The sequence below is a fragment of the Schistocerca cancellata genome, chromosome 5, assembly GCF_023864275.1.
Source record: "Schistocerca cancellata isolate TAMUIC-IGC-003103 chromosome 5, iqSchCanc2.1, whole genome shotgun sequence".
Taxonomy (NCBI): domain Eukaryota; kingdom Metazoa; phylum Arthropoda; class Insecta; order Orthoptera; family Acrididae; genus Schistocerca; species Schistocerca cancellata.
This window is the reverse complement of record NC_064630.1, coordinates 93092964-93117418: the sequence shown is the minus strand read 5'-3', so window position 1 is coordinate 93117418 and position 24455 is coordinate 93092964. Positions and strand designations below refer to the sequence as shown.

Below are 24455 nucleotides of genomic sequence, written 5' to 3'. Positions count from 1 at the left end.
GACTGATGACCTCAGATGTTAAGTGCCATAGTGCTCAGAGCCATTTGAAACAACACTTCGCCGGCCGCGGTGGCCGTGCGGTTCTGGCGCTGCAGTCCGGAACCGCGGGACTGCTACGGTCGCAGGTTCGAATCCTGCCTCGGGCATGGGTGTGTGTGATGTCCTTAGGTTAGTTAGGTTTAATTAGTTCTAAGTTCTAGGGGGCTTATGACCTAAGATGTTGAGTCCCATAGTGCTCAGAGCCATTTGAACCATTTTTTTGAAACAACACTTCAAGCACGGTGTTTTCTTCTTGTTCTCAGGCGGCCATTATGGTGGTAAGGAACAACGCGGCACCATGTACCGACAACATGTCCATGGCCGTGGTAGTGGAGAACGACAGCCTGCCCGTCTCCGTCATCTCCAAGGCGAACGCAGACACGTAAGTATAGCGCGGAGGCAAGGCGCTCGCAGCTAGCGTATCCGGCGGCTGTTCTGAGGCCGGCCTCTAACCCAAGCTCGTGTCCCAGCAGGCCTGACGAGCTCAAGGTGATGGGCAGCGACGAGGCGACGCGCATGGGCGAGTCGCAAGCGGCGCTCACGGGTGAGGCGTCTGGTGACGGGCACGCCGTGTCCTCGCATCCCACCTCGTAAGTATTCCTATCCGTGGTTAAGGCTGCCACCCAGCAGTGCCCGACACTGCACGACCACATCCTAGCCACCAAACATCTTCCGCAAGACTTCGCAAGCCAGCTACATTCCCCTCACAATCACAACGGAAAAAGCCCTTCGTCGGCTGCAGTCGACCTCACTTTGCCCTCTCAGTAGGATCGAGCAATCCACACATAAAACCGCCTTTCTAATGCCACAACCTGTGTGCGGGTGTTATCCTGCTGCTGAAAACTCTAGTGGTGCTGAAATCATCCCAGAGCAAGCAGCCACCACCTGCGGCGTACAAATGCAATACGTCTCCTAGCTACTTCTGCTCGTGGAAATGTAGCTAGCGCGTTCCACCTGTTCTAGTCATACCGTACGTTACGAACTATTCACTATCTGCGAGCAGCACTCGCACACCTCTGGGACCATTCCATCATCTGTGCGCAGCGTGCTCTTCACAGCTGCACTCAATTAAGTCTTCTAGAATACGATGGAGATATTTCGTGCCCTCGCTACCACCACCACTAGGCTAGTGTGCTGGAAAATCTCCAGCTGCAGTCATGCCACGGTGCACTATGCGCATTCGTAACAACAGAACTGGAAACTGCATTGGCAACTTCCTCTCTTCAGAGGTAGCCAGTGAAACCATAGCCATATCATTGGCTGTTATTTCTATGCTTTCTGCCAAAACTATTTGCACCCCTCTGGGACAATTCCGTGCCCTGCGCACGATATCCATCTCACATCTTGCGTCCAAGAATCTCCCCATCACTTTAGATGAATGGCTTTGAAAACTGAGATACAATCAGAACTGCAAGAAACATAATTTCCACATCATCCTCTGTGACTAAGATTTATTTGGTTTGTTTAAACCAATTCCTCTCCCCACTTGTCTACAATGATGAAATAAGCCGTGATTCAGTTTAATGAACGTAATTTTCAACGGTAACCATTCATTCAGAACAAAAGGAAAAAATCAAACGGGGCTAAAACTCCTGTTTTTGATCTACAAACTCTGAGACCGAACTAAGATTATTTTCTAAAACGTGCGGAGTGAGCAGAAACGGATTTCCAGAGTAGCGCTACCTAATTGTAAAGACCAACTGAAAATCAGTCACAGGCCCAAAAAGTCAGCATTCTGGCCCTTATGTAATCCTCACGTAACTCCCTTTCTCCTCTTCTTATCGTTTTCAACAAAACTATACTGAAAGTAATGACAAACTGGTTTAAGATCAAAGAGAAATGAATAAGTAACGTATTCAGCTTCCTTATTTGCAAAGTTGGCTATCATGTTGGAATATTTTGAATTTGTTTGCGAAACGATCATTTTGCTTAAGGGGGATGTAGTATAGATACGTAATTACATAATGTACATAAGTATATGTTACTTTTAATGCAAACAGTAAGTGCTAGTGGATCAGAATGGGGCAGATAATGGGGTGTAGACAGCTACCAATCTATTTCTGCTGAAAAACAGTGCACCTTGTATGGAATCCATGATATCTGTGGCTTTGGAGTTCAGCCTGATCACCAGAAATTGTGTATTGTTACGTTACTTGCACTTCACGTCCAATATACTGGTCTCCAGTCTGCAGACCAACATGTAAGAGACATGTTGTAAAGAAGCCATCATTTTGAATGTCTGCACATTGTTACCATTTGATGAGCATCAGTTAAAGAACTATCATTCTACTTAATGCTTCAGATATTATTCAACACGTTTATACCCATTGTCCTCTCAGCCGCTATCAGAATTTTATTCAACTTAATTCTCAGTAAATACTGTTCGGTACTACAATTTCAATAAGACCTCTTCTGGACTTTGCTTCCAACGAGAGCTAGAGTTAGCTCATCTTCTTCAGCAACTCAGAGACCGCCGTCTTTATTCCTTGTATAAGGACATTTGTATGCGGCCCATCATTAACAGTTTAACATGATTACCTGTCCCTTTCATGTACTTGTGTCCCAGTGGTCTTCACTATGGATTCCTCTTCGGTTCTCACAATATTTCTGTATCATTCCCAATGTTTGGCCAAATTATTTCTTAGCACATCCCAAACACTTCCAATGTAAATTCCCTAAGGCAACTGCACAAGTGTCTTAATATTCTATTCCTACAATTGTCACAGTCCTACTGAAATATGAATTGGTGTCTTTTACCTTTCTGTTATGTGTTACATACAGCTGTTGTGCATATTTTGCTATTGCCATAACTCACTCCTGCTTCCATATTTCGCCGCAAACTCACTTCTTGAAAATGCACACAATATTTGTTTCTACACTTTTCTTTCTTCAGCACCTCACCAGAGCTCTCTCACAATCTGCCTCAAATGTGATATTGTGTACTTCAAACTGTGTATTACTTCAATAATGTATTTTTGTGACAGGATGTTCTGTTTGTCTCTCTTTTTTTCCAGGTACTGTAACTATTGACCACAAAATATGGCGACTGGTAAGAAAGACAGCTAGCGCAATGCCACGAACAGTTCGTCAGACTTAGGAGTACGTGAAAAGTATTTTCCTGCCTGAAGCCTGTTGATTTTTGAGAGAAGTTCAGGGAGTTAAATGCAATATGAGGTATACACGCGAAACAAAACTTAACACACAACAGAGTACAGAAAGAAACAAACCAGTGTTTGTCTGCACTGGCAGAAGAAGTCATTCGAAAATTTCTTTAAATACTTCACGGAATTACGAACAACGAAGTGTCTTGTGTTTCAACACGCTTAAAGAAATCATCTGGACGAAGTTCAGCAACGTAAATTTGTTCATGTATCAATTTCCTTTGGTTTACTTTAAGCATTTATTCACCAAAATTTTCGTCATTTTTGTTTAATGGGAGCATGTAATAAATTTTGTGATCATCCACTTGCTCTAAAGGGAAATTACAGTAGCTTTAAAAAGTGAGAGATCTGAATAATTTTGTTCTTACATTTTGATCATGCGTCATGCTCACCATCCCCAGCCTTCATATAAAGGGGTCCGGTTCAGGGTTGGGGTTGCTTCAGTAGTAGAGATTTGGGCTTTTAAATGCCTCCGGCTACCTGGGGCAATGTGGTCTTGTATGTTGTGTTTTTGTTAAGCGTACAGATGCTGTGGCGCTCGTGAGCTGCTGTGCCGCGGGCGCACGCAGTTCCAGCTCCGGCTGCGGAGAACCCGGCCACCTGCGGCGGCGGCGGCGCGTCGAGGCTCGACATGAAAGTATTACCTCGCACTCAGCAGCAGTTACATCTTACATCTAAAATACATGGTTGCAGTAGTGTCGCACTCACACGCACGACCGAAGGTAGCAAGCACTCTCCGTTAACGAAGAACTGATACACTTGGACCGCCACTATTGTGTTTATTCGTCAATCACAGGGCGTCTCAGACGCTGTGCAACACCTACAAGTGATGGACGTGACGCATGTTAGCGAAGTTTCGTCTCTGCCACGTGATCTCATAGTAAAAAAGGGTAATAGTTTCGATGCTGTCATTTGTCGGGTTATGATGGTACCTGCATGAATTAACAGTTTGCGAATTCGAATAATTAACTCATCTGACATTACATCTGTGATACTGACAGGTCTCGTTTGTGATTTTTTACGAGTGTGTGTGTGTGTGTGTGTGTGTGTGTGTGTGTGTGTGTGTGTGTGCGTGCGTGGACAGAGAGAGCGATATGAGCAGGAGGATAACACAGACATCTCCAGCCAGCACTGTGAGAGTTGCAGAGAACACATGAAGTTCCGACTCGCTCACATAAGGTGTCCAGTCATATTAATGTGACCACCTGTCAAAAGCCTGACACCACTTTTTGCCACGTGGTCCGCTGCGAGACACGCAGTAACAGAGTCAGTCAGTTTCTGGAAGATACTGACAGGGATGTGGAGCAATGCCGATTCCAGTGCCGCGGCCAGCTAAGCTAAGTTTTCCGGTTGAGGATCCATGGCGCGAACAGCCTGATCTAGGTGGTTCCACAGATCCTTGATTGTATTTAATCCGGGTAGTTTGACGGCCAGGGAGTACGCTAAACTCATCCTAGCGCTCTTCCGACACTGTGGACTGCGCGACACTTTGCATTATCCGTCTGGTAGATGCCACCGTGCCGAGGAAAAAACAAACTGCATGTAAGAGTGGACATGGTCCCAAAGGATAAAGGCATACTTGTATTGATCTATTGTGGCTTCCAGCATGACGAGATCAACCAGGGAATGCCACGGAAACTTCGACAGACCGAACGCTCCCTCCTCCGGCCTCGACAGACCGAACGCTCCCTCCTCCGGCCTTAGACCTTCCAACGATTGTGGCAGGGTGCTTGCTTTCAGAAGTTTCACGCCGTACACACCAACGGCCACGTGTCCGATGGAGCATAAAATGTGATTCGTCTGAAAAGGCCACTTTTCGCCACTCAGTGGACGTCCAATTGCCGTACTGGCGTGCAAAGTCTAGCCTTTGTCGCCAAACAGTCAGCATGGGTGCACGAATCTGGCGCCTGCTGTGGAGGCCCCATACACAGTAACGCTCGCCGAACGATCGATGAGGAGACGCTGTTGGTAGCCTTTTGGTTCATCTGGTTGGTCAGCTGTTCAACAGTTGCACGTCTGTTCGCCCATGCACATCTCTGCAGCCATCGTCCACTCCTCTCATCTATCGTCCGTGGTGCTCCACAGTCACCTCGGCATTGGTTTTGGATTGTGCCATTTTACAAGCACGATATACCTCAACCACGGCGGCACGAAAACTGTTTAGATACTTATTCGTTTCGGAAACGCTTCCACCTTTGGCCCGAAAGCCAATAACCATGTCCTTTTGGACGTCAGATCAATCGCCCCGTTTCCGCATTACGACAACGACTGTACTATTTTCCGCGTCACCTGACATAGTTACATTCCCTCCATTGCTAGTGTTGCCACCTACCGGTTGTGATTCGTTACTGCACGCTGAGGTCGAACCTTGGCGGTGTTCACATTAATGTCAATGGACGGCGTACCTTGTAACATTCGGCGAGAACGAGAACCCACGAGTTCTTCAAGTACGAAGTACTATATCTGGCTGAGGTCAATCATAGGCGATTAGATCCAGTACAGAATCCAAAATGCTACGTTTCACTCACTGTTCCAAACAGTCTCAGATATTATACGATTAACCTCAGGTGATTTAGTGGGCGAATCAAGGTGCGATAGTGCGCATGGGTGTTTGTCTAACTAGGAACATGTCTGTGCAGTCCTGTGAACACTGCTGTTCTCATCTTGGAAGATGGGAGTGTCCACAGCATACTCACCATGGTGCAGAAGAAAGGGCAATACCCGATGACCGAGAATGTTTAAATATCCTTGTTCACGTTCGTACTAACCTGGAGGAGAGGGTCCAAGCTATGGTTCGTAAAACCACCTCTGGCCTCACCTACATCTTCCGCACTCTGTGAGTTAAACGCCTCATTGGGACGTCGGTGCACTCGACTCGCTGCATCATTTGAAAAGAGGAAACGTCACGACTTGTCGGACCATATTACAGGCCCATAGTCAGCTACTGTCCAGTTTCGCTGTTGTTTGGCCTACTGCAGACGTGCTACTTAATTTGCCACTGTGAGCAATGGCCTTTTGCTCGGTTCCCGACTCCAAATGTCCATTGCGTGCCTTCCTTCGCAATATTCGATATGAAACTGGTTGAGATAGACTTGTATTCACCCCACAGCAGCAGTTCCTGTCAGTTTTTAAACCGATTGCAATTGATAACGCGTGACACTCGTTTCCGATGCCTGTCAGTTAGCATCTTTTTACGACCACTCTTCTTACGCCGTGTTATATGGCAACGAATGGTACACCATTCCTCGTAGACAAGTTGGACAGTCCTTGTTAATTCACCAACAAATTGGGCACCTTCATCCACGCTGTGGGAGTAGGCACGTTCAAACACGATGATTCCTTTTCGCATTTCTTTCTCGTCGACCCAATTTGCTGCGTTGATTCCATACAACCTACTGGCACATACAAACCACCGCAGTGTCACAACTTCCGTCAGCGATGGAGGGTCACATGACCGCGTGGTACCAGTTCCTTATCATATACAGTGCTTCATATTGATACCTATGCTCTTTAAGAGGGGGGGGGGGTGGCCAACACGTTGTCTGGACTATCATCTTGTGACTGCTACTGCAGTAGCCAGACAGGATGGCAATAGCTGGCGCAATGTAGTGTCGACTTAGGACAAAGGGTAAAAAAAATTAATACTCGTGGATAGTAGCATGCTCCAGTGTTAAAGTAAGGTGGGGAAAAAGGTGCTCAATCGCATATTTATATATCCTAAAGGGATCCATCCGACAGGTTTCATCTGCTGGAGTAGGAGGCGGGAACGTTTGTGTTCGTGGCACTTTTGACTTTTAGTTCGCTGGAGCAGAAGAGACATTTATAACTCAGTAGGGAATGGACCGCAGATCTGTTTAAGAAACCATTCTGATAATCGGCTCAAGTGATTTAGAGAAAATAAGGAAAGAACCACTGCTCCCTGAATTAGCCTCTTTCACTAGTGAAGTTCCGTAGATTTGTTTGACAATCCAATTAAAATGTGTTGCAATTGGTTTTCTATCATTCAAGGTCATTAACTAAACGCATACCTGTTATTTAGAAGCCGCAACGAGATCACATGGCAGAAGCGACAGCTTTGGAATTACGTGCTTTGGCGTCACTTGAAGATGGCAAACAACATCGGAAACGCATTGTGATAAAACGTGAACACAACAGCGATCGGTTACTGTGTTTTATTCTCCATTAACAAGTGAATAGTCATATCAGAATAATAGTGAGTCAACTCCCCACACCACACAACGTTGTCTAGAACTAAGCTGTCTAGAAATCATGATACCAAAGTAATGACAGTTCGTAGCACAGGTGCTCACTTCATCATAAGTATACTCCTAGGTTTTGGATTATATAGTAATCCGTCAGGGTGTGAATCTGTCGTTCCACATAAATACAGAAGCGCACCTAAGGTACAAATCGGACGTACACCGCAGCGAAGATTTTCTAGTAGATACATTGCCACATGTCACGAAATTCCCTTGCAGTACTGGATCGACTAATATTTTTCACTGAAACATCATATTAATGAAGGAATATTCTCGATATCATCTTCGCGAGGATCGACATGGAACCCCTGAAGCACGTACTCCAGTGACACAATCTCCACCTACCTTTATAAAAGCACTTCGCAATTCGTCGTAAGGTTTATGGAAGAAGTACATGGCAGTATCAAGCTCCCTGTTGCTATTGCATTCACTGAAGGTACGCGGCAAGGAACACAAGACCGTCGGCACCCTTCTCAATGAGCCCGAATTTCTTTTATTTTAACGTCGTCAACATTATACGAGATGTGTATCGGAAGAAGTAGTTTATTTCTACATCAGTTTTGGAACGTGGGTACTTGGAATTTTTTTGAGCATCCGCGATGCACAACGCCTTTCTTTCGACATTTTCTTGAGAATTTCTGCGACACTGTTACTCTGACCAAACAAACAAGAGACTAATCGCACAGTTCTTTGAATATTTTTTGTCTCTTTGTACCAACTCGGTACGGCTCCCAGACGACGAATTGATTAAATGATAGTTTTGTACGCGATCTTTTCCTAGACGGTGTGAATACTGAAGACGGCATGTAAAACTTTTTATGTCTGTGGATGTAATTATGTCCTCCAATTTTTGCTTTAACGAGAATAACTACTCCTGAACCAGTACCACGATCTTGAGAAACGGTACTGCGGACCATGCTGTTGAGTGCCTTAACAGTTTTCGATCCATCCATCCGTTATCCTAGACGTGGTCAGAAGGCAACCCCAGAGATAAATCATTCGGACTGAAGAGCTACAGCACGGCGAGAAATATATCTGGCTTCAGATCTCATCCGTTACACGCTTTGACAGTGTACTTGGAATATACACAATACGAACAGATTTTGGTAGTTGTCAACTCTCCATGAAACAACATAATTCAGCGTGTCTGCAATAGTTTTCTGTTTTTGTGCACATCTTTTCACGACAGAATAATTATTTGATATCTTAGTAAACTAACTTGTTACAGGTAGAGTGTGACAATTACTGGACTATATGAAAAAAAGTAAATTAGTTACAAACTACGGCGTGCACACACATCAACATGTAAACGTCCCTACAGATATTCGGATTTAGGTTATGACATGTTCTATATGCCTGCCATCATTGGCGATGATATGGCGCAGACGAATAGCGAAATTCTGCATGACCCGCTGAAGTGTCGGAACGTCGATGCTGTTGATGAATTCCTGAATGTCTGTTTTCAGTTCAGCAATGGTTTTGGCATTATTGCTGTACACCTTGTCTTACGCCGTACACCTTGTCTTTAGTATAGTCCCAAAAAAAAAAAAGAAGTCGCAAGTGTTCAGATCTGGATAATAACGCGGCCAATCGAGCTCAATGCCAGTGGTCTCTGGGTACACCAGAGCCAGAATGCTGTCCGCGAAGTCCTCCTCCAGGACATCAAACTCTCTTCTGTTCCGTCTTGCATGAACCGCATCTTGTCGAAATCAGGGTCACTTTGGGTAATGGGGATGAAATTAACTTCCGAAACCTTCACTCACTGTTCGGTAGCCACCGTGCCATCAAGGAATACCGCACCGATTATTCAGTGACGGGACATTTCACGCCACACAGTCACCCGTTCAGGGTGAAGAGACTTCTCGGTCGCGAAATGCGTATTCTCAGTCCCCCAAATGCGCCAGTTTTGCTTATTGAAGAACCCATACAAATGAAAGTTGGCTTCATCGCTGAACCAAATCATACATGCACATACTGATTCCCATTATGTCCCGCCACCAGTCGTGCAGTTTGAACGTCCTAACGCAAATCGTTCAGAAGTTATGACGATTTTATTTCATATAGTTCAGTAACTGCCACTCATTATGTACAAACATAAGAGACCTGTACTTTCTGCATACGCGAATGAGTAGTGCTTTCGTTACAACAACGATCTCAAGTTCGGAGTGTGGAGGATAATCCTGACTTCTAGGTTTTCCTTGGTGTTGCTAAATAACTTCAGGAAAATTGAGTCATAATTTCTTTAGCAAGGCCACAGCCCGCCCACTTCTCCTCTTCTTAATAAACCAACGCAAGTCCGTATATTTTTATGTCTGTTTATACAACGTTTTTTCTTGTATGAAGCTGATAAATCTTTGTAAAATGACCTTAGAATGAATTAATTACTGATACTAGAGACAGAAAATACTACAATCGTGCATAGAATGGTCCTTAGGCCAGAGACCAATAAAGCCATCCTCATATGAGACGTGAAAACGAACGTAGTCGTGAACTTGAACGTGGACGTGGTTTTCAATGTAGTTGGTTAGCGCTCGCAAATGATAACGTGGGACGTTAGCCACCCAGATATGCGAATACCACAATCTCCAGCGGCAGTTCTCAGCTACATATCTCAAAAGTAAGAAAGCTTAAACTTCCGGAAACGTTTATATTACCGTCGCATACAGTGCTCTTATACAGGTATGGGAGAAGTTTTAACAAGAAGTACATTTTCTGACAATTTATTATTACGAATCGTATCAAAAGCGACTCATTGTTTTCAAATATATCTTTAAAGTACTCAATGCTTTAAAATGACATATTTTTATAGTCCAAAGCTCTAATACAAAACCATCGAATATGGCACTTTAGCTACGGTTAAGGCTGTATTTCAGTGTGGCCTTTGCTCAGTGTAGATGAAGATCTTGCATTGCATTGGTTTACACTTCATAGCACGTTACCGAAATACGACGGGACGCTGCCCCTGGGTAAGCACATTTCGTCAGCGCCGGACAGGACTTAACGCGTAGTTCGCACACTTGGATCTTTCGCAACGTGAAATTCCACGTTATGACGTCACAAAACACGTCCCGCTCCCCGGCCACCTAAGCTTTCGCCTCCCATATGAGGAGGTCCTTAGGTTATGTCTAACTGTTCCGCTGTTACAATAAAGTTTAATGTGATAGTCTAGCAGGGTTTCATTCTGGTAGTCTGAGACAAACCTCAAAGGCTTTGCGATATCATGAACACTCCCTCTGAAAGCTTGTTAGTCGATTTCGTTTTGCCACGGTTCTTTTCTAGATAGCAACCTACCAAAAAAATATTCATACTCTTCTAACGGCCAGGGATCTTGAACTAACTGAAACGATTCATGGTTCTCACAACTGTGGGGTTGCAGTATTATTCTGATATGACTTCTGGATGCTATTCATTACATACATACACACACACACACACACACACACACACACACACACACACATAAATAAACAAACAAAAAACAAACAAACAAACGTTGACAGTAGCAAAAAGGACACAGTATGACATCAGCCTGATCTGCATAGTTCAGCATTACACCAAACAAAATTTGCAATGGAAGCAAAGTTGTTCTGGTGCAGAGAAGATGTGTAGGAAAGCGGCTCACAGATAACCAAATATATTATGCAAAATTGCATATCACTTATTATTATTATTGACTTCGTGAATGATATGCTGCATATTTTTCTGACATAATTCATAAATCATAGTAAAGGTTATGAAGAGTTTTCCGTTTTGCAGATACGTTGACCCGTTCAGCATCTGACAATAAACGATACGCTTGTTCACTTTCGACACAACTTCTGAACGGAACGGTAGGTCTGAGTCACTGCCGCGCATACACAGCATGAGAAATATTTACACAAAAGAATAAAATCCCCGAAACGCTAACAGAAATGAGGGGGAAAAATACAACAAAACTGAGCAATACCCCTCAAAAAAGAAAAAAAATGGTCGAAGATAAATTGCAGGAAAGGGGGCGAAACACAACTACTGCCCTCAACGTTTCTAGAAGAAAATTATTTGACTCGCAGCGGCAATACAAAATCATAGTTCAAGCAGATGATGTATCGATCGTATGACATCTGAAGGTAATAAATGTGCTTACTCAATCTAAACAAATTGTGATTTAATTTCTTATGTTCAAAACGTATCGAGAACGAAAGACAGTTTTCTAATAGTTGTTAAAATAGTTGCACACTGCAGAAGCAGTTGTATTACGCGTATGAGAAATATTAAAAGCATTTTTTGCTACACACAATTCAATGGTAGGTTTTCAGGGGTATGTGGCATCAGATATCTATGCACAGGTCACGTTATTCTCGTAAATTACACACCTTTGATTTGGGGGCACGGAGTTGGAACCCGATAGTGTCTTAGATTTGTACCATCCGATCAGGCGAATAAAGTGGCCAAGATATAAACATGAGTTCACTATCATGCTCCTCAAACCACAATAGCACGATTCTGGCCTTATGACACGTTATCCTGCTGGAAGACGCCATCGGCGTGGGGGATCAAGCGTGAAGAGATAAAGTGGTCCTCAATAAAGTTCACGTAGTCCATAGGTATCTGGTTTCTTCGATTACTAAACATATCCCACGGAAGGCCAGGTGAATGTCCCCCATAGCATAGAACTGTCCCTAACAGCCTGCATCCGTGGAGCGGTGCACGTTTTGAGTAGCCGTTCGCTTGAATGGCGGCGTATCCGGACACGGACTGATGTAACAAGAAACGTGGCTCATCTGACAAGACGACACGTTTCCATTGATCGAAGGTTCAATCTCCGTGATTCGGTGCCCACTACAACCGTAATTGGCGATGTCGTTGAGTCAGTATGTCGTCTGCCGTGGAGACCCACTTCAGCGATGTGAGCTGAACAGCGTGCTCCAAAACACTTGTGCCTGAACCAGCATTTGTACTATGTCGTCAGATTAGCCACAGATCACCACCTATCCTGTCTTACAAGCAGGGAAGTCACCTTCTGTGATGAAGTGTGGACGCCCGACAGCTTGTCTCCTACTCGCGGTTTCACGGTCTTCCGACCACTTTCCACAGATACTCAAGACAGCAGCACGCAAGCAACCGACCAGTTTCGCCGTTTCCGTGATGCTTATTCCTAGGCGCCGGGTCAAACATCCTGCCCTTTGTCATAGACGCTTATGTCACTGGATTTCCCCATTTGTGGCCCGTATTGTCTCTACATTGTTTCTCCCTGCGTTTCTGCTCCACAAATATGCTATCTGTATCTATCCAACGTGCCTGCAACGCCATCAAGTGGCATCAGTCTCGCTGTGGACAGTGGTCGTAATGTTTTAGCTCATCCGTGTATATTTCCTTTCGAGAGCCTCACGATTAACGGAAGAATATAAGTTGTCGTTGCCAAAGACCAGCTCGTACAGAAAGATTTATGTGCTCATTTCTCCTGCGCCCCGTTCGAGAGTAGAACGGTAGACAAATAGCTTGAAGGTGGTCAGATGAACCCTCTGTAAGGCACTTAATTGTGTATTGCAGAGCAGAGGTAGGTTAGTAATGTCACTGTTACTTTCTGATGATTTTATGAGGCACACAGAAAACGTGCTGCTGATTACATGCCGATTAGAAACGAAATGTAGAACCGATCAGAGAAGGAAAGCGAGGGATTTGTACAAGTAACAGTCAGCATATAAAATCGCAGAATCATGCAGGAATAACATCAGAACGGTTATTATTGCTATGCACTTTTTCAATGAGAGTCTTACCTTCTACAATAATTGCAAATATTATAGTGAACGAAATTCAGAGATCACTGAAATGTTTGGGGGAAGCATCGATAACGTCGCATGTGGTAACTGCAGAATATTTTGGATCATCTGTGGGCCACTTAAGAATATTTTTCTCTGCACTACGCATACGAATAATATATATATATCCGTCGCTGTTGGGAACAAGTAAAATACTACATTAGTTGAAATAGACGGAAATCATTTATTTGTTAATGTCTCTGGTCACACAGAATGAGTAACAAATAGTAAACACTGGAAGCATACACTGTAGTGCTTTCTACAAAACCACAAAAGCTACTGATAGGCATACACTACACTACTGATAGGTATATATCACAATCTGAAACAAGAATATCGAAAAATATGGACATTGACTCTAAACGAAATGATTTTTCTTCTTTGCATCTGCATGCTAAATGTCAGACAAAAATGTACATTTCGTGTCACTGTTCTCCTTCAGTACTTTGCTACAATAATTGTCTACTATCGCTGCACGCATAATCTTCCTTGTGAAGACGTTATTTCATTTCCATAAGAATTTTTTCCACCCACAATAATCTGTAACAGTCCAAGGCATTGCTCTTTTATTGGCATTGTTTCTTGTCTTGTGTTCTCCTAACCATTTCTTTCAGATCCAGACGTGTTGGTTTAAGTGCCAGAAAGGGTTAATGCGGGTGCAATGAATATGTGCAGGTACCTGGAGTCTTTGATCCATCTTCTCAAGGGCGAGATCGGTTCAGGAATGTTCGCCATGGGTGACGCTTTTAAGAACGCTGGTCTGGTCTTGGGAACCATTGGCACCATCGTCCTGGGTTTCATCTGCGTCCACAGTCAGCACATACTGGTAAGTAGTCGATCCAAGCTATGAATCCCTAAACAGTGTTTCAATACGCAGCTGGCCTGACGTGTTGCCATTTCGGCTGACGGTCGTTTAGCAGTTTCTCTGACGTTTCGCCAAGACGAGTAGCTAATGTTGACGAATATTCTTCGTCCACTGTCCATGGCGGCTGGAGTCAAGTCCGCAGCGGGAGTTTCTGTGTACTTGCCGCGGCAACTTCTAAAAGTCTCTTCCTGATCATTACTGCTGTATTTCGCCCCTTTGGTGTAAGGAAAGCCTTTCAGACGTTGGTTCAAAAGTACAAATAACTTCCAGCTGCAGGTTCGATGGGGGCGAACAGGAATAGTCAAGAAGTGGCCGTGGATGTCTCATTATTGTTATACCTAGCAGATCTGTTGTCAAAGAAAAGATAAGAATCCCATCAAAATCGAAATATTTGGATTTGAGCACAAACTCAGATTGCGCGGGTATGAGAAGAGAATCTAACAGTGGTCTTGTTGAAGAACAAACACCGCTTTTGCCATTCACAGAAACCACTGAAAACTTAGATCAATCTGGCCACATGGACATTTGAAACCATCTCCTCTACAATACGAGCCCGTTGCAATAAAACGCTGCATCACGCCGATCGTTTGTTTGTTATCACATCGGGTACTCTTAGATCTTGGAAACGCGGTTTTTAAAGTCTACGAGCTGCGACAATTCGTGTCAGTGACATTTTTAAAAACATTGCGAAATATGGGAGAGAGTGTCACAGAAATGATACAGGATTTGGGATGGACATCATTAAAAGAAAGGCTTTTTCGTTGCGACGGACTCTTTTCACGAAATTCCAATCACCAACTTTCTCCTCCGAATGCGAAAATATTTTGTTGACACCGACTTACCTTGGGAGGAACGATCACCAAGATAAAATAAGGGAAATCAGATCTCGTACGGAAAGATATAGGTGTTCATTCTTCCCGCACGCTATACGAGATTGGAATAATAGAGAATTGTGAAGGTGGTTCGATGAACCCTCTGCCAGGCACTTAAATGTGATTTGCGCAGTATCCATGTAGATGCAGAAAATGAGTTTTTATTTTCAAATGCTCAGAACTCTGTGATACGGCGCTGTGGAAACAGACATCGACTTTGAATAAAATTCGGCCAGGAAATATTACAGTTTGGAATTTCTGTGTGAGTATTATATTGCACTGTCATCAATTTCATAAATGCTTACGAAGTAAACTGAACGGCCAAAAGTCAGCGGAAGGGTTGTCCCCTGTAAAGACGCGTTGTGTATGCGTATATGACACCCGCATATTTCGACTATGGTGCGAGTATAGACACGGTATCAGTGTAACATGTACCGTATACAGGTGTAGTGAGCATGTCACTACGTCGCGAGTACACAGTCTTTGAACGTGTGGTGATAATCGATGCAAGACACTTATGTCGTCATGGTCCAGCCACATCAATGTGACCAACGCCTGTGTTAAGTGTCAACGTGCAATAACACTCTCAGACGAAAGGTGGCAGCACTAGCGGTGCAGGGTACATCAAACGTGTCGGTGAGACGCGGAAACAGTGTGATCGTGTCGTAATAAGGGAACGGAGCGATTGATCTGACATCGAAAAAGCGTGATCACTGGCTTTCGAGCCGAGTGTGGAAGCATCTCCGAAACGGCGAAGTTTGTAAACAGATCGCGTGCCGCCGTGGTTAATTATACCGTGCATGACAAAATGGCGCAATCCAAAACCGATACTGAAGCAGCTGCGGTACACCACACAGACCGTGGACGACAGGGGTGAACAACGGCTGCGGAGATGCGTACGGACGAATAGACTGGTAACGGCTGGGCAATTGACCGTGCAGATGAACCAAGGGCTACCAACAGTTCAGCAGACGTTGCTTCGTATGGGCCTCCGTAGCAGTCGCATGGTTCATGCGCCCACGTTGACTGCCGTTCATCGGCGACGAAGGCTGGATTTGCACGCCAATACCGTAACTCGACGTCCACTGAGTGGCAATAGGTGACCTTTTCAGATGAATCGCGTTTTGTGCTCCATCGAACAGATGGCCGTTGGTGTGTACGGCGTGAAAAGTTTGAAAGCAAAGGGTCCAGGCCCGAGAAGGGAATGTTACAGTCTGGGGAATATTTCGTGGCATTCTCTGGGTGATATCGTAGTTCCGAAAGGTGAGTGGCTCGAAGACTTCTTAAGTAATAGAACCCAGTACGTTGTCCTCGATGGTGAGTGTTCATGGGAGGTGAGGGTATCATCTGGAGTGCCCCAGGGAAGTGTGGTATATCCGCTGTTGTTTTCTGTCTACATAAATGATATTTTGGATTGGGTGGATAGCAATGTGCGGCTGTTTGCTGCTGATGCTGTGGTGTATGGGAAGGTGTCGTCGTTGAGTGACTGTAGGAGGATACAAGATGACTTGGACAGGATTTGTGATTGGTGAAAAGAATGGCAGCTAACACTAAATATAGATAAATGTAAATTAATGCAGATGAATAGGAAAAAGAATCCTGTAATGTTTGAATACTCCATTAGTAGTGTAGCGATTGACACAGTCACGTCGATTAAATATTTGGGCGTAACACTGCAGAGCGGTATGAAGTGGGACAAGCATGTAATGGCAGTTTTGGGGAAGGCGGATAGTCGTCTTCGGTTCATTGGTAGAATTTTGGGAAGATGTGGTTCATCTGTAAAGGAGACCTCTTATAAAACACTAATACGACCTATTCTTGAGTACTGCTCGAGCGTTTGGGATCCTTATCAGGTCTGATTGAGGGAGGACATAGAAGCAATTCAGAGGCGGGCTGCTAGATTTGTTACTGGTAGGTTTGATCATCACGCGAATGTGACGGTAATGCTTCAGGAACTCGGGTGGGAGTCTCTAGAGGAAAGGGGGCGTTCTTTTCGTGAATCGCTACTGAGAAAATTTAGAGAACCAGCATTTGAGGCTGACTACAGTACAATTTTACTGCCACCAACTTACATTTCGCGGAAAGACCACAAAGATAAGAGAGATTAGGGCTCGTATAGAGGCATATAGGCAGTCATTTTTCCCTCGTTCTGTTTGGGAGTGGAACAGGGAGAGAAGATGCTAGTTGTGGTACGAGGTACCCTCCGCCACGCACCGTATGGTGGATTGCGGGGTGTGTATGTACATGTAGATGTAGCACAATGGATCAACACAAGTATGCATCTATCCTTGGGGACCATGTCCACTCCTACATGCAGCTTGTTTTTCCTCAGCACGAGGGCATCTACCAGCCGGGCAATGCAACATGTCACACAGCTCGCAATATACGTGCGTAGTTCGAAGAGCACCAGAATGAGTATACCCCACTTCTCTGGCCACCAAACTCCGCCGCGCGCAGTGGCCACGCGGTGTGAGGAGCCATGTCACGGATTGCGCAGCCCTCCCGCCGGAGGTTCGAGTCCTCCCTCGGGCATGGATGTATGTGTTGTTCTTGGCATAAGCTCAGCAGTTTGGTCCCTTAGGAATACACACATTTTTGAACCAAACTTCCGGTATTTAAAGCCAGTCACGAATCTATGGGACCAACTCGATCGGGCTGTTCGCATAACGGGTTCTCAAACGAGAAATCTAGCACACTGAAGTCTGCAGGGCTCCATACCCCTATCAGTATCTTTCAGAACCACAAAGCCTCTCTTCCTGGACGTCTTGCAGCGTCTCCCGGTGCAAAAGGTGGTTATTCAGGATTGCACGAGAATTTCGGCTTTCGAGGTCGGCAGTGTCTAACGTGGATTTTCAGTCTTGCAGAGACAATGTTTCTTCAGGCGTAAACCACCGCACAGGACGTCACGTCGTCTCCACGGGGCGATCAACTGTCTACTGCAAGTCAGACCACCGTCGATTTGAATGTTAGTCTGTGGCAACCCAATTCTGCCAGGACTGTACGGAGATAAACACACCGCATCGCTTTCAAAAATGGTTCAAATGGCTCTGAGCACTATGGGACTTAACTTCTGAGGTCATCAGTCCCCTAGAACTTAGAACTACTTAAACCTAACTAACCTAAGGACATCACACACATCCATGCCCGAGGCAGGAATTGAACCTGCGACCGTAGCGGTCGCGCGGTTCCAGACTGAAGCGCCTAGAACCGCTCGGCCACAAGGGCCGGCGCATCGCTTTTCCATTAATGTTAGCCACTCGGTGTTCAGCCAGATAACGGGAAGTGTTGTAAATATTGCCTAAAATTTTGAACCAAGAAGTCACGATCGCAAAATTTTGTGAAGTTTGTAAAGGCTTAGAAAAAATTATGTGATTGGTAGAAATATCTATCTTTTTGCCGGCCGAGGGTTTCAATTTCGATGCAGAAGCGTCTTGCACACAACACGACCGTGCTCGGTATGATGGATCCGGCACTGTATTCTCGGTACGTGCGCGCCGCCGTCTATCGAGGAATGGTAAAAGACCTCAGTAAAGGAATTTCTCGTACATTTGCACTTTTCTCATGCGGTACTGAAGCAGCTTTTGTTCTCATATTGCTTTAATCGCTCTAGTATATTTCCAAGCGATTTTAATAAACGCCGATCCTTGAGCTGACGTATTTCATTTGTTTGTTTGCAGATGGCCGCGTCGCGAGAGATGGGAGAACGCATGAAGCTGCCCCGGCAGCCTGCCTTCGCCGAGACTGTGGGGTTGTGCTTCCAGGCTGGCCCGCTGCGATTGCGGAAGTACGCCCGCTTCGCAAGGTAAGGTCCGACAACGTCTCACAATCCGCCTACAAGACGCTAACATTACCACCGTCTTTTCCCTGCCGCTCCAGTCTACTGTGGTGACGAGGGGAGAAAATAGCTGTGACAATTTCATCTGCAACTTCCACTTTTAACTGACTGTTACTGTAATAAAGTTTACGGCCATCCCTCCAAGTAAAGCTCGGAATTGCGATCTGATCCAAAATATAAAAGACTCGTGGTCAGTCGTTCTTTTCAGGGTCGAACGCACCGCATTATCTACACTAATATAAGAGCCAAAGCAGTTGCTAATCCTGTTGTCTGCTATGGGCAACACCTGAGTCTGATTCGATAATTTTTTCTCAGATTTGTTAGCTGTAATAGGCTTGTTTATCCCCAACCGTCACTGCTTTCCCTGATCAATTCGGCGGAATCCTTTGGTGCTGAAGTTCCTGCTTTGCCAAGCTGAAACACAATTATCTCTTTAAAATAGTTTTATATTGCGTTTTACACGTAAATTTTTGAGAATGCCAAGAAAAATCCTACGCTTGACATTGACTCGCCACTTGGCATTTTTATTGGGTCAGATCAGTATTCTCAAGTGGGTGACAAGTCGCATCAGATGCCTTGCAAACCCCATCATTCGGAAGACGTACAATTCAAAATCATTATGTCTCATTTCAAAATTTTTAGAAGTTGGGCTGCCGTGGACTTCACTTTTCTCTCGACGTTTCCTATGAAGTCCGCGTGAGCAAAAACCTGATTCCATCTAAAATCGTTTGCACGCGAGATAGCTCTGTTTCTCGTGTTTGCGCTTGTTGTCTCGCATACGGATACTTCAGATGTCGTCTGCTTATAATTTTGTCGGGTATAATCAGCTGCTCTGTTTTTGTGTCAGCGTCGCATTAAGATACTTGAAGTCAGTTTCTATCGCTAAGAGGCCCTTAGGAGGTTAAGAAGAGACTCGTTTGTGGCAAAAGACTGTACGTCTCTAACGTAAGTGGGAGAGTAGTACTGAGAACATCGGTATGTTTCCTCAAATATTTCACTATCATCTGTCCACTATGGCGTAGCATTCCATCTCCTAGTCGTACTGAGAAATTGAACTGATAACAATTAGAATTCATGATTTCAAGTAACCGTACATTGCGATTAGAGTTTTCCATGTTTTCCCCATAATTACCCTTCATGAATCTTTGTCTAGCCTTCTTCTTTTGAGCTAATGCTCACAAATGGCAATAGCAGACTGACCTATGACATTCCTCCTCATTTTATCTTCTGTGGAGAAGTTTTGGACGGGAGTGCTGCGTTCCATTTCTGATGTTGCCAAGAAATGAGATTTCCTAGGACGACTTAGCACTAGCCTATTTGTTGTTCCTTAAAAATTTCACAGTTTCTTGGTGACAGTTACAAGATATACGGCAGTATATAATAGTATGAACCATGGTATAATGTGGCACTTTCACTGTAACTAATCACTGCGAGAAATAAAAGAACTGAAATGTGACAGAAAAAACATGTGGGACAGTCTAAGATTTCAATCCCCCAGGTATTTGGATTTGTAGTCTAAACTTGTCCTCTTAGCACTGAATGCTGAAACTGGTTCTCTTAGTCGTTTACGATATCAATCTTTCGAAAAAATTTCGTGCTCACTTCGGCAGTAACCTTGTTCAGTTTCAAGTAGGGGTAAAGACCCCCGTTCGCCACTCTTATCTCATTGTAGTATTATCATACAGCGGTTTATGCTACGTTCCTGTGTTGTGACTGATTTGATGGCATTTTTAGGGTTCTGTACCTCAGTATTGGATCACTTTGCTGTCCGTCTGTTAAGACCCCTTTTTCTCAGGAGCGGGTAGAGGTATCAAGTTGAAATTTGTGTCAAATACTAACGTCTAAGGCCCCTTGGCGGTGAGAAAAATGTAAGCTTATAAGTCAATGCAATTAAAAGATAAGGCCATTTATGACACACATTTTGATACCCGCAAACTCATTCGTCAAAACCTATAAGTGAACCATCTATATACGTTAAGAGCGTAAGTCGTCCTAGCACTTGTCCGGTGCCGGCCGGGGTGGCCGAGCGGTTCTAGGCGCTACAGTCTGGAATCGCTACGGTCGCAGGTTCGAATCCTGCCTCGGGCATGGATGTGTGTGATGTCCTTAGGTTAATTAGGTTTAAGTAGTTCTAAGTTCTAGTGGACTGATGACCTCAGAAGTTAAGTCCCATAGTGATCAGAGTCATTTGAACCATTTAACTTTTACGTTTTTTTTCTGATTCCATATTTGATATCAAGACGCGATACCTAATTTTGGAACATGAAAGATGTCACAAGTCTGTGAAAATATACGCTGAACTGGTTGCTTCAACGTTTGGCAACCGGAAACAGTCGTAGATGCGACTCACCAAGAAACCATACAGCATTATGTGGGGATTCTGGAAGCTGGATATCGATAAACAGCTGTAGGCGGTGTATCAGGAATCGTTTTTGTTAGCCTTTACATTTCTTGTCAAATGGAGAGGTGGTACCGTTTTTTAAATGGTGATTTATTATCCGGATTTGGAAAATCGTCCCACTTGTAACATCGTTCAGGTAGAAACGTGAAAATACCGTAATGACTGTCGAATAGCGCGGCGAATAATTTGTAAAGCAAAGGAACGGATAATCAGGTGCGCGGTGAAACATGACGGACCGGCGTCCATTGAAACGGTTGGTCAGAATATCTAAGGCTGGTATGACTCACAAATCTCCCCAACATGGAAAGTTGAGAACATGATTCTAGGACAAGGTCGGCAGTTACTTTGGCATGACAGTGTGTTTCCACATACTGAATACAAGGTTGTGCAGTTTGCGACCAACCACTTGTTATATTTTCCTTAATCCTCAGATTTTTTTCGGTTATTGCGTCCCTCTTTGAACACAAAAGCTTCATTTGACCTGTATCGGTCACATTAAGCGAATTACGTAGACTCACAAAGCGGGCGCTGAGAAAGTTAACTGCACAAATGATAAGTGACATCACCAGACATTTGTCAACTGCTGCCGGACAAAGGCCATCTCAAAACTTGGACGTGCACTGGCGGTCTTCATCTACATGCATCCATGATTGTCTTGCATGTTTTCTAATGTCATCCACCCATAGTTCGTCAGATCGCCGTCTGGGTCTTATATCTCGGAATTTTCTTGTGCCTTTGTCCCGCATCTGCGCAGGATCGGCATGGTTATTAGTGAATTTCGCATGGTTAATTTAAGGGATGGCCGGATGCCCTTTCTGTCGCCAGAACATTACTCTGAGAAACAAATACCTCCTTCAGTATGCGCTCAGAAAAAATCGCTCTTACGAAGTGGATAATAGATAAGTACTTGTAAATATTCAAGTCACAGGCAGTTCCTCCTATACGCTCCATCTGATATAGCTAGATAAGTCTACTGCTACGTCCTACAGAATGCATTCCTTCATGTGTCTGCGAAGAGTTTGCTTTTCTCACATGAAGCATCAGATTCTCTGTGTGTGATAAAGTTTCTGAAACTTTGTACATCGGTCGTCGTACAGCCCACACGGATAAGTGTACGAAATAGTCGTCACAATCTTTATTAATAATCTCTTATGAGAAACTCCATGTTTAAAAGCGTAAACTAGAAACAGTGATATGAGCTATTTACGTGACTGTAATAGCTAATATGCCTGATGTTTGCAAAATCCTACCATAATGTCCTCGATCAGATTTTAGTTAATTTTTGCATTGACGCAAGAAAGCTACGTAGCAACAATGCAGTGCAACGGAAAGTTGGCGAGTGTGTGCTTCAGCACATGTTGTCTCTTCCTTGGCTCTTCTTAATGTCTGTTGTGACTGCTCCGAAAAAAGTTGTAGCCATGTGGCGCGACGAGCTGACGGCATCGTGTATTTTGTTAGCGGAGAGCTATATGACATAAGCATTCCCTGATTACACAAAACGGGTGACTAATATTGCCGAACTAAAGTAAACGACACTAACCTTATTACCACGACTCTCATGCTGCAAGCTCTAATTCAACTGTCGGGGAAGATTAGGTAAGTATTACAAAATATTTAGATCCCACATCTCAGTGCTAGTCTTCTTTTTTTTCCCCCGGAACGTGGAATGGAAAAGTGGAGCACCAAACGATCTCTAAGAGCTACACACACTTCCTACAATTGCAAATACAATCAGTCCATTGCTGCTTTTTTTATGAAGTCCTTTATGCCATGAGGTAGAGAGGGTCCATATAGCTTTAAAAAACGCAGTAGGTCTTGCAATCAGAAGCAGAATTCGTTACAAATACAATGAACCTAGGCACCCAAACTTATATAGAAAAGAAGAAAAAAAAAAGAAGCCTTTCATATTGTCTAGAACCTGAGGGATTAAGTATTAAACTGATCAATTACATCTAGAACTACAACTATACCTCGCAAGCCACTGAACCAATACTGCCTTTCTCTGTCCTACTCCATTCGCATCGCATAATGAGCGAGGGAAAAATGACTGTTCGTATGCCTCTTTACTCGCTCTAATCTCTCTTATTTTCATGATCTTTATGAGAGATTTATGATGCTGGTGGCAGAACTGTCGCGCAGTGTTCTTCGAATACGGATTCTCTACATTTACCCAACAAGATTTCATGAGAAACGATTTCACGGGAACTAAATCATTTTTCTTCCATAGATTCCAATTCATTCAGTGTCTCTTGTCATGCCTACTTGATAAGGCTTCCCAAACCCGGAACAAAACTCTAGAAATGGTCGCACTAGCGTCTTGCATGCATTTGCTATACATATGTGCTTCACTTTCCTAGAATCCTTCTAATATTACATTAGTATTCAATGAAGGGAGTGTCTTAATGATAACGTTTAATAAGATAACTTCATCCACATTCTCAAATCGAGTGATTAACTATTCAGATTTAGGTTTTCCGTAGTTTCCCTAAATCACTTACGGCAAATGCTAGGACGGTGCCTTTGGAAAGCACATGACCAATTCCCTTTCCCAACCTTTCCCATTACGAACTCGTGAACCACCTGTAATGACTTTGCCGTCGACTGGGCATTACACCATAACTTCATTGCCACAGGAAACTATACACACAGAAATGCTGTTAAAATAAATAAATAAATAAAACGGATGTACGAGTGTGTGGACTCAAAATGATGTATGGACACATTTGATAAATCATGAATCTGCAGAATCAGCCTCATTTCTTTGTTGCCATACCTCGAACGATGCATTTTACGGCGGACCGCATTTGCACATCCGTAGTAAACTGTTCGTCCACTGGCGATTAATTATTGGATTTTGTTCCTTATTACATCAGACAGTAATGACGCTGTTCAAGATCGAAAAGTAGTAGCGCACTACGACGCCATGTCAAATAGTTCCTTAGAAACTGATCTTTGTCGTTTCATTTTTCGTCCAGGTAGTACACTTCCGCCTTAGCAATAGTAGATTACCGATAACTAGAGTTTTACCGAAGACATAATAGCAATAACCCATCCGCTTACGCACCAGTAGGCCTAATTTCAGAGGCTGCGCTGTAAATTCTTTGAATATCAGCTAGTGATCTGTATCCAAATTGGGCGTCAAACTGCATCAATCTCTCTGTGCTAGTTGACAAGTTGCGTCATTACACTTGTAATGACGCAACTTGTTGACATTAGAGTTGGTGC

At 44.0% G+C, this 24455-nt stretch overlaps 1 protein-coding gene across 1 annotated transcript in view; it reads left to right on the top strand.

Moving 5' to 3' along the window:
• The window catches only part of LOC126188229 (proton-coupled amino acid transporter-like protein CG1139), a 133320-nt gene that overhangs the window by 85574 nt on the left and 23291 nt on the right, over nt 1–24455 (top strand). The window contains exons 2-5 of the mRNA XM_049929781.1: nt 303–421; nt 513–629; nt 13933–14083; nt 18672–18796. Coding sequence (XP_049785738.1) covers nt 303–421; nt 513–629; nt 13933–14083; nt 18672–18796 — 512 coding nt within the window. The remainder of the gene's footprint in view (nt 1–302; nt 422–512; nt 630–13932; nt 14084–18671; nt 18797–24455) is intronic.